General features: G+C 55.7%; 1 protein-coding gene across 7 annotated transcripts in view; it reads right to left on the bottom strand.

Moving 5' to 3' along the window:
• Positions 1-61: 61 nt before the first annotated feature.
• Positions 62-10,836, bottom strand: part of SGSM2 (small G protein signaling modulator 2) — a 35,400-nt gene continuing 24,625 nt past the window's right edge. For 5 of the 7 annotated variants that reach the window (XM_023556280.2, XM_023556278.2, XM_023556279.2 and 2 more), the window contains 11 exons: positions 10,667-10,731; positions 10,435-10,580; positions 9,830-9,958; positions 9,478-9,660; positions 7,373-7,762; positions 6,972-7,096; positions 6,348-6,430; positions 6,027-6,136; positions 5,501-5,597; positions 4,803-4,970; positions 62-4,600 (listed from right to left, as the gene is read on the bottom strand). In XM_023556280.2, coding sequence (XP_023412048.2) covers positions 4,512-4,600; positions 4,803-4,970; positions 5,501-5,597; positions 6,027-6,136; positions 6,348-6,430; positions 6,972-7,096; positions 7,373-7,762; positions 9,478-9,660; positions 9,830-9,958; positions 10,435-10,580; positions 10,667-10,731 — 1,585 coding nt within the window. In that variant the 3' untranslated portion in view covers positions 62-4,511. Of the gene's footprint in view, positions 4,601-4,802; positions 4,971-5,500; positions 5,598-6,026; positions 6,137-6,347; positions 6,431-6,971; positions 7,763-9,477; positions 9,661-9,829; positions 9,959-10,434; positions 10,581-10,666; positions 10,732-10,836 lie in introns of those variants that run through there. The other 2 variants (XM_064271552.1, XM_023556281.2) reach the window with 2 other exon arrangements.

The raw sequence follows: 10,836 nt of genomic DNA, 5'->3' as shown, positions 1-10,836 counted from the left end.
ACTATCCATGTAATAAGCACTTGCCTGGAATAAAATATAAAACTGAAATAAACCTGCACTGAAACCTGAGATGAGCTGCCAGCCTGCAGCATTGCGGTCATGTTATTACAAAGGGAGGCAGATGAGGCCTTTAGGGAAAGAGATCCAGCAGGGGGTCCCCCTCCTTACCCAGATGTTTGGGGCCTGGCCATCCAGTAACCTCCATCCTGGTCAATTTTAGAAAAAGCTTTTGGACCTTCCAGTTGTGATCCCAACAATGCTCGAACACTGTACTTGTTTTCCTTATACTTTTGCAACACTTTATACTTCCTCAAACCATTTTTATGAACATTATCTTTCATCTCAACAGCACAGTGAATATGCCAAGAACTAGCCCCGTTTGGCCAGATAAGGGAACAGGTTCAAGGTGACTGAGAGACTCCTTAAGGTTGCACGGCTAGCCTGGGACTTGTTGGAGCTACCGCCAGCTCTCAATTCAGTAGAGTTCTTCCTGGAACACTTGCCAACTCTATCCAGGGGCTTATTGTAGATCGGGAACTCCTGAACTCCAGAAAGTTCCAGTGGGGAAGTAGGAATTGCCTCTGGGTCTGGGCACAGAGGGTGAGGGGCTCCCTGAGCCGGGATGCACTCTTATGACAAGTCAACAGGAGAGTCCATAAAGCTGTCCTTTCAGGGGAGGGAACAAGAAAAGGGGAAAGCTTGGAGACTAGGGTCAGGGTCATGTTCTCAGCTGGGCCTGGAAGACCCTTGTCCCCACCGACACATCTCTCCCCACAGTCCAGGGAACCTGGAAGCTTGGCAGGCTGTCTCAGGAGTGCTGAGGGAAATGAGGTCAGGGAGCAAATACCTGGCCCAGCTGTAGGTCAGGTTGGCCAAGGCTGCCTAGTCACACCTTTTTAACTCACTGATGGCACCTGCCTGACAGCCCCAGATGGGGGATCTGACACAGCTTCTCTTCCTGGGTCGGGTCTAGGGGAAGGTTTTACCCACGGGGAAGGGAGTAGTGGTCAGGAATGTCTCGGGGTCTGGTCCCTTAAGGGAGAAGGACCAGCCTCAGGAATGGTCAGACCCCTTTGCTATTGTCCCACAACCTCTGCAGCTTTCACTTGTGAGATGCTGGCTCCCTCTGCTGGTAGCTTCCTAAGCGATGGATCACTTCCACTGGCCCACTTTGTTTTTGTTGTTAAGACTCATAGCAATCCTATGTGACAGTTTAGACCTGCCCCATTGCATTTTCTTGGCTGTAATCTTTATGGAAGCAGATGGCCAGGTCTTTTTGCCACGGAGCTGCTGAGTGGATTGGAAACGCCAACCTTTTGGTTAGCAGTTGAGTGCTTAACCAGTGTACCACCAGGGCTCCTTCAGTCCCTATTTAGGGAAGGGCTAACACTTCCTGAGCTCCTACTCATCACCAGGCACTATGCCCAGCACTGCGGACACAGACGAAGACCCTGCCCCTACGAGTGATGACCCAGTGTCATCTGTCACAATTTAAGGACAGGCATGAGCTCCCATCAAAGGACAGTTCCCCCAGCTCAGCTGGAACCTGTGAGAGGAGTCTGTGGTCAGGTAACCACAACAAAGCCCAAATACGAACCCAGCTTCTTCCATTTACCAGCGCCTGCCTTATGAAAATGTCCCTGAGTAGCACAAATGGTTTGCTCTACTAACCTAAAGGTTGGTGGTTCGAGTCCACCTAGCAGTGCCACAAAGAAAGTCCTGTCAATCTGCTTCCAAAAAGGTTACAATCAAGAAAACCCTACGGAGCAGTTCTACTCCATAACACCTGCATGGCAACAAGTCCCGGCTCTGTGAAAGAAGAAGGCTTACTTTCTAAGGTTGAGAGAGTTACCTGGGCTGGTGTTTTATGGCACCTCTCCTGTGCTTCTTGTGCTTCCTGCCCACACCCGGATTGCCCTTACCCCCAGCAGACCCACCATTTTGGCTGTGGGGATGGCCTTTGGTACTGGAGGTCCTGGAAGGGCAGCACTTCCAGGTGGAATAGGGAGAGGGTGGGAGCGTGTGAACAAACTGGGCCGCCTGCAGGCTAGTTTATCCAGGCCCTTTGGAGAATTTCTTTCAAGGGGAGGAAACCACGGGGAATTGATAGCTCCAGGCCACAGAGTCTGCTGGTGAGGGATGAGTTAACATGAGAGGTCTATGATGTTGACTTACTCCCTGGCTCCAGAGCTCCCTGTCAACTGGTTTGTCTGGGCAGCTGTGGGCCACTAGTCCCTAACAGCAGGGAACAGCCTGCCAGGACCCCAGATGGGTAAGGCAGAGCTGTGTCCTGGGATTTTCAGCTCTGAGAGTGAGTTGACAACAGGCCCTAATGTCCTGAAAGCCAGTGTCCTCTGGCACCAGAGGCAACGTGTTGCGTAAGTGGAGTCCTCTATCTGGAGCCTCAGGCAGAAGCATCCAGGGTGGGACTGGACCAGAGGCACTAGGATGGGGGAAGGGCATAAGGGATGAGGGTCTTCTGTTGAGTTGTACCCTTTCCAAGCCTTGGCCTAAGTCCTCCCTCTGGACTCAGCAGGGCCTGATCCCTTCCAACCCCAGTTTCCCCTCTCCCCACGCCCTAGCCCGAGGCAGACATCCCTAAGATAGAGTTGAGAGGGCTGTGGGTCAAGAGGCCAGAGGGGCGGGAGGGCTCTTCATCACTGGCTGGAGTCCGTAGATTCCCAGTCAAGGCCCAACCTCACTGCTAGAGCCCAGTCAGGATGGGCAGGTAGGCTGGGGAAGAAGCGCACAGAGGTGTATACTCCAGTTCATCAGAGGCTGGCGATGCCGTTGGTCAGTCTGAGGAAGAACCACGACTTGGGGGTGAAGTTCCTCAAGGGGCTATCACCCTCCACACCAGCCCACAGCCTCCAGTCTGAGGTACCTCTCCTGGAAACTCTGGTTCTCTTTCCCCCATCCTTGCCTTTTGGGACTGGCCCTCTCACCGCTCAACCGTGGAGCTTATAGGACTCCCCAGCACACAAAGTCACTGTCCAGTGTAGCCCACCAGCAGCCCCCCGAGTCTCCCACGTTGCCAAATGCTGTGTTTATTGGTCTATTACACTGAAGAGTATAATTTCTGAGCCAAAAAAACATACACACTCTGCTCCTCACAAAACCACTGAGTCACTAAGGCAGGCACACAACGGCCACCCGTGCTTGATGGCAGCCAAGGACTCATGGATGACAGGGACGGGCAATGGGGTGGGCTGGCCCCCAAACAGGCTGTGCACAGCCCAGGGAGGGGCAGTGGCTGGGAAGGCTGTGCTGGATGCAAAAGGGCTGCTGGGCCCTTTCCTATGTTTCAGATGCAGGACGTCTACCAGGCCTTAGTGACTGCTGGGCAGGCCCCAACCCCTGGCAGATGCGGCCTCCTGGCTCCAGAGCAAGGCCTACCCTGCACATGTTGTAGTGGGGGGGGGTACGTCGGGGTAACAGAGCAAGCAGCATGCCTAGGCCTGGGGTCAGGGGCTAGGCCCTTCCCAGCACCCCAGCAAGTAAGGCTTCTCTAAGGGGCGTTGTGAGGGAGAGGGTCCGCAGGCCTCACAGAAGCCTGAGAAGTGAGCAGATGGCAGAGCCAGCCCTGTTTCCCACAAGGGACAAGCAGGGAAGACCCAGGCACTCCTGCCTCCCTCAGCCCCAGGGACTCAGCAAATGCCTGGGAGGGCCGATGGGCTTCCCAGGAGCTCTGGGGCCTGTCCCTGAGAGGAGGCTGCCTGACTCACCTCCCTAAAGAACCACTCTGCTCTCCTCTAGAGAGCAAGCGCCCCCACTGCCTTCCAGATCATCCCGGTGGCAAAAGCATCATTTACACAGTTTCCAGGGATGCATCTGCTGCGTGAAGCACAGGCAGGTGGAGAGAGACGGTACAGACACACGTGGGTGCACCGTAAAGGTGGCGCGGTAGATGGGGGGTCACCTCGGGTGGCCAAAGGCAGTGGCAGTGCTGCTGAAGTGGGCTGCTCCCACCCAGGACCTGTGTCCAGTGAATGAACTCGCAGTCATTCCTGCTGCCCAGCTGGGGCTGGTTTGCACCATGCTGGGCCTGCACAGGGCCTCTTGGGAGATACAGTACAGAGCTCCCTGGTCCCAACAACCTCGCTAGGCAGGGCCTGGGCAACTGCAGCCCCTGCTAACTCTGTAGGGCCCAGATGACTCAAGAGAGGCAGTGGGGACAGTCCAGGCTGTGGCTGCAGGGGCAGTGTGACTAATCCCAGCTGTTTGAGTGGGGAGTGCACAGGTATCCCCCCAGGCAGCAGCTTCCTGAGGCCGAGCTCTCCCATCCCAGCCCTGGTCTACAGGCATCCTGGCCCACGACTTGCCCTGTGGGGCCAGCACTGCCCACAGTCGGATCCCAAGCTCACAATCACTTTGTTAGTAACACAGTCAAGCAGGCAGGGTCAGTGGGGGGTTGGGCAGTCTCAGCTGCAACGCCCCTTCCGGTCGCCTTGCTGCGGCCCAGGGGCCCAGAGCCCCGGTTCTGCGCGGCTGCCGCCTCCCAGCCTCAGCCCTCACTTGTTCTCTATGAGCATCTGCACCTTGTGGACGAGGTCCCGGGCAATCCGCAGGATCTCCTGGGCATCGTGCCGCTCAGCCCGTTCTGGGGGAAACACAGATAACTGTGGAGAGGCCTGGAGGGAGGACAGCAGGCTGACCACCCTGCCCCGTCCCCACTACTGGACTTCTGACATCCTGCTTCCAGGGAAGGGACCCCAATGTTCCTTGAAAAGCCCTCCAACCCTGCCCAGGCTAGGAGCAGACGCCCCATTCCCTGCTAAAATCTAGCGGGAACCAGCCCATACCATTGAAGAACTTGATGATGTCAGTGAAGTCCATGTTGTTGTCACGGATAATCTCACGGTAGGCCTCCACCAGGGCCAGGGCGATGAACAGGACAAAGTGCTCCGAGGAAATGTGTCGGGCAGCCCATATCACCTCCCACACGGCAAACACATCCTCGTATAGCAGCTCTGGAGACAGTAAGGGGCTAGGGCTAAGGCTGAGTCTGGCTGGCCTGGCTGACCATTGTCCTCTGCACAGAGCCACGTGGGAGTCGGAGCTCCCGGGGCCCAAGTCCTGGATTCTCCCGGTCACACACAGCCTGGTCTAACAGCAGGGTTTCCCTACCCTGGTCCAAGACTCTGCCCATCTCCTGGTAATTTCTGCAGACCCCAGACTGCACTTCACATCAGCCAGAACAGCTTTACTTACTAGGCTTTACACCTTGGTGCCCTGGTGAGGTTTTGTTTGAAAAAAGTTCTGAGAACCATTGCCTTAAGGTAGTATTTTTCTAGCCTGACTGCACTGTGGAATCACCTGGGGGAGGGCTTTTAAAAACACCTGTCCAGGTTAGTAAGTCCAGGGATGGGGCCCAGGGCACTGGTATTTTCTAGAAGTTCTCCAGATGATTCCAAAGTGTAGTTATGGTTGAGAGACACTGACTTTGGGGAAGAAGGATGTCCTGCTGCCGCTAACCCCCTCGATCCAACCCACCTCCTACCTCTTTTAAAGTCTAGCAGGAACCAGCGGTAACAGAAGTAGAAATGGGTATAGTCTCCATTCTGATGCATCAGTTCAAACAGCTCTGAGTCCAGGATCTGGTGTTGAGGATGAAGAAAAAGGATAGGGACTGACTGGATGCTGCCTTTCCCCAGAGCCCCTCACCTCCACGCCCGGGGAGGCCTGGCTGGCAGCCTCTCTGCTGTCCTTGGCCTGACAGTCTCCCCTCCGGTGTCTTCAGATGGGATCACACTCTGCTGCCCTGTACATCTCTCTGGGCTGGACTCTTTACGGTGTTATGCCATTTTCTGGGTGTTTGATTTCATCATCACCCCCAACGTTCACCAGAACTTTCACAGGCACAAGCATTCACACACTCATATTCCTCCTCACTTTGTAACACTGAAAAAAAGTGTCTTTTTTTGTTTAATGAGCAAAATTAAGCATATACGGAAAGAACATTTTTGTGGAAGAAGGACAAGCCCAGTGGTGTCAGCTTATGTGTCCACGGGGGCTGCAGACCTCACCTGGATGAGGGAGCGCATGTTGGCAAAGTGGGTGTCCATGGCGCCCCCATTGGGAAAGTTCTGGCTCATCCTCTTCATGAGGTGGCTGAAACAGCTGTAGGCCAGCTGATCTGAGGGGAGACAGGAGTAAGGTCGGCAGGGGGTGCCCCCGGCCTCTGGAGACAGACTCCTCACTACACAAAGGGTCCCATGCCCAGAGGACAGGGCTGGTTTATGCTCCCACTGTCCTGACCCAGTGGTCTTCCTTTCCCTTCTCCAGCTTGTGTCAGCCCAACCCCATTTGGGGCACCCTGCTTTGGACGTGGGGTCTCCGTCCCTCACCATTGTCGAGGATGACCAGGAGAGGTGCCAGCAGGTCACACATGCCCTGCACGTAGCCCACGTCCAGGTGCTCCCACACGTAGCTGAAATGCCAGGCAGAGTCACAGGGGCAGCCCCAGTCTCCTCTCCCCTCTGGGACTCCTAGGATAGGCTGAAGGGCAGTCTAGGAAGGGTCCCTGAAGCATCCTGCTCCCCAGAAACCAGCCTTTCCACAGCCCTGATGTACTTCTTCTGGGCCCCACAGGGGGAGGACAATGGTAAACAGCCCATTGCTCCTGACCTCAAGACACTCAGGCACTCGGGGAAGACAGACAATCAGGAGGCCACCCAACTTGGTTTGCTGGGGCAGGGGCAGCCCTGGAGTGAGCGATATCAGGTAGGACTTCCTGAAGAAGGGTAGCCAAAGTGGAGGTTGTTGCAGAAAATGAAGAGGGGTGGGTGTGGGGGTAACATGCAGGACAAAGTGGTCCAGACAGAGGGAGCCAAGTCCAATACAGGCATGGAGAGAAGCTGGGCACCTCTGGGAACCTGACACAGGTTCATAGAGCAACTGGCAGCAGCCGGCCGTGGGGTGGGCCCTGCCTCCCACCCCCACCTCACCCCAGCCCGGCCCCACAGCAGCACCTGCACATGACGTCCCGGAGCCGCTCCAGGTTGGGGGGCGTGAAGTACCAGTAGTTGCGGTCACATCTCTGCACATCCTTGTCTATGCGGTGCAGGTTTAAGGCGACGGTGTCCAGTAATTCTATCTGGAAGAGTAGAAGACCCTCAGAGGTGGGGCTGGCCAGCCTCTCCAAGGTTGGGGGCAGTGGCTGATGCCCAAATGAAGAAATGCAACAAGGGCAGGGAACCGAGGGGGCTGGGAGAGCAGAGTGCCCCGGCGATGCCGAAAAAGGGGCTCAGTGTCCACCTCTAGCACTGTCAGCACATCCCTACCTCCACCCCGCAGCCCTTGTCCCCAAGCCTTGGGATGCCAGGGAGGCCTCGGAGCCAGCTGAGGGCAGCGCCTGGAAACGCCCACGTACAGTGTAGGCAGCAGCACACATGGCCGCAAGTTCCTCCCCTGCCTCCACCAGCTCCCTGGCCTGTGAGGCCTTCTCCTGGCTGGGATCCTGGGGCTCAGAGAAAGCATGGGCCACAGGTTCTGGCCCGTCGGAGCCTTCTTCCCCTCCACCGCCGTCCTCCTCCTCGAAGCCCACACTCTGCCCCTCATCAATGCTGGACTGGATGCCTGAGGCCACGGAGTAGTTGCGAGAGGACGGCAGCCCTGAGTCCGGGGAGTCGAACTCCACCGACTGCTGCTCCACCACGGCAGTGCCTGGGGTTCCCGCTTCCTGCTCCTGCTCAGGCTTGGGCCCAGGATCTTCAGTGCCCTGGGGCCCCAGGGGCTCCACGTCATCCACAGAGATAAACACCTGGTTGGGGTGACACAGATGGTGGGGCTCACACCTGTACTTCGGCACCTTCCCCAGCTCCCTGCCTCCTTCCTGGGTCAGCACTGAGCCACTATTCTCTCCATACCCCATAGACTCCTAGGCTCTGGGTCTCCCCTCTGAGGGAACTCAGGCTCTGGACAATCATGAAGATACCATTTTTGGCCCTACCCAGGGTCCCCTCCTAAGGCCTCTTTCGGGAGTATGAGGACAACTATGAGGGGCTTTAGGGTTTCCTGGGACTGGTGTCGGCAGAAGGGGAACTGGAGGCCTGGATACTTTGTGGCCCATTCGAGCTAAGTCTCCTTCCACAAGGCTCTCCTCAAGTCACATGAATGCATCAGCCTGAGGAAACTTCATTATTGGTGTCTTGATGTGGCTGTTGGGGGTACCTGGGGTGAGGGCCAGCGGGAGGTTTTAGAAGAAACAAGTTTTTTGCTTATATGCAGTATTTAATGCCCAGCAAAACAAGCCAGAAAACTTCTCTAGCAAGTACCTAACATTTATATTAGTTTCAGACAAGCTGAGAAGAGATAAAGAGTGAAAGGAGATATCTTACTGACTGGAAATAGTCCACCACCATAGACAGATCACAGAGAACTAAGAGACCTACAGAGACCTTTTTTTTCCCCCTCCTCTTTTTTTTATTTAGACTATGTAGGGAAAGGAATGTTGAAAGCAGTTTTCGCTTTGGGCAAAGAGCATGAAGTGCTGAGTCAGTAATGGGTAAAACCATGGTTCTGAGGCACCTGAGAGCCTGACTCAGAATACTGCCAGTGAGGAAAGGTACCGCTATCCTCGAGCTAAGCAGCTGGGGCATTTTGCAGATTCAAGTTTTATACAGCTCAATGTCAGAGGCAGAGAGAGGTCAATGATGAACAGGGGATTAATAAAAAGCACATGGAAAAGGAGAGTGTTTTGGCAGTGATATTTCTTTAAGTTTTGCTCCAACTTGGGTTTTCTGTTAATATTAAAAAATTAACAAGGATTTATTGAAGTAACAAGATGTAAAAGAGTATCCTTAAAATGAAACTTCTTAGCAGTGCTGGTTGGACTAAGCAGCTATGGTTTAGAACTTGCTGTCCACCCAAAGGCAGGGGTGATGCCGGGAAGAACTACCCAGGCTCTGAACTGGCCTTGCACAGCCAATCCTATAAGATGAGAGAAAACATCACAGGGTTGGGGGGGGCCTTTGCCAGTAGACCCCAAAGGGACCTCACTGAGTGTCCCCCTGTTCTCTGGCCAACAGCTCTGGGTGAGACCTCTAGAATCAGATGATATTAGAACTGAAAGGGGAAACAGAGGGGCCCAGGGTCAGAAAGCTCTTGTCCAGAGATACTTGTGAACAGTGGATCTGGGATGAGGACCCTGTTCCTAGCCTTGAGGTCCCTCTACAGGGGGAGGGCTTCCCTAAATGCCTACAAGTCCATCTTTGCCTGCAGGTTCATAGAAACAATCCAAACCTACACACCACGAACATGTAACATCGGTGTAACATGGCTTCCTTCTCAAAACATGTCCACATGCACTGCCCAGAGCAGTGGGAGCCTAACCCTATACAGTTACTGCATTTTTCAGTTAAAGCAATGAGACACAGACACACCGAGCCTGAGCACTAGAGGTCGGGCAAGCACTCGGGTCGCCCGTGAGTCACATGCTGGCCCCCACCGCCCACCCCTGCCCATCAGGCTCCTCACGTCGTTGCTGATGGTAGAGTCCCGGTGGATGAGGCGCTGCACGTGGCTGTCAATGCTGCTGCCTGAGGAGAACTTAGCGAGTGTGGTGGGGTGGGCCTCTCGCTCCCGCTGCCTCACCACCACCTCGCAGGCCTTCCACTCCGCCAGCACCCGCTGGTACCTGGCCGCCACCACAGCATCTACCTGCACTCAGATCATACCGTAACCACGGGGGTAGCTGGGGCAGCTGGAGACTAGAGCAGCCGCTCTGCTCACGTCTTTCTCTGCCACGCTTCCCTCCAGATGGGAAGTGGCTGAGGCTTCTGAGGCCCCCTCCCTGGGCTCCCACCCCCACGGGAACCAGCGCCCCTACCTGCTCCATCTCCTTCTTGCTCATGCCGAACTTGTAGTGGCCGAGTAGAAAGGGCCAGACGTCCTTGCGGATCTCGTGCTCCACACCTCCATAGTAAACCTGCCGTAGCAGCTCCAGCTCCTTGTAGTTCTGAGGGACCCAAGGAGCAAAGACTGTGCAGCCCCCATGGACACCCCGTGGTGAGGGGGCTACGGAGGGTGGGTCAGTCACTCTGCTGAGGCCTAGGCAAGTCCTGCTGTGTGCGGCCACACCTACCTCACCCCAGATGAGAGTGGGATGAGATCTATGTCAACCCTTCTTCCTTACAGAGCAGGAAACTGAGCCCAGAACCATGAAGATTTACCCAAGTTCCAGAGCAGCACAGAAGAGAGAGGATTCCAGGCCGGTACTCTTCCCAAATAAACCCAGCTGTCTGAGATTTCACCATGACCTCAGTCACCCATGGCCATCGGCCCCTGGCCCATCACCCCCACCCCTACCTGGGTTTCACCTCAACGCACACTCAGTCTATGCAAGCTGCTCCAGCAATAGGCTACTCTGCACTCACCACTGCCCAGCCCAGCTCTTCAACTTGGCCCCTGGCCCGCAACCCCCAGAGCGTGCACCTTTTTGTCCTTCTGATACTTGCTCCACACGTCCTTGGTGAGGCCCCCGGGGGCCCCTGGGGGCCGGTCTGGTGGGATAATGTTGTGGTGCACCAGCGCTGACAGGTGGGTCCGCACCGTGGATAGGTGGCGGCAATACGCCAGCCCTGCGGTGGGGAGCCAGAAACCAGTGACCACAGTGCCTTCCCTCGCCTGCCCCCGGCCCCTCACTGCCCCATCACCCCATACTCACAGCCGTAGAAGGCCCGGGACACAATCTGCCTCTTCATGCTCTCACACAGTAGCCTGAGGGGCAACCTGTGGAAGCAACCAGGCTCAGAGTGGGTGGGCAGGGCCTATCTGGTGAGAGGACATCCCCAGCTTGGCAACAGGTGAGGCACTCAGGTTGGGGTGGGAGCAGGA

The sequence above is a fragment of the Loxodonta africana genome, chromosome 18, assembly GCF_030014295.1.
Source record: "Loxodonta africana isolate mLoxAfr1 chromosome 18, mLoxAfr1.hap2, whole genome shotgun sequence".
In the NCBI taxonomy this organism is placed as follows: Eukaryota; Metazoa; Chordata; class Mammalia; order Proboscidea; family Elephantidae; genus Loxodonta; species Loxodonta africana.
The sequence above is the reverse complement of the archived record's forward strand: the minus strand, read 5'-3'. Positions and strand labels throughout refer to the sequence as shown.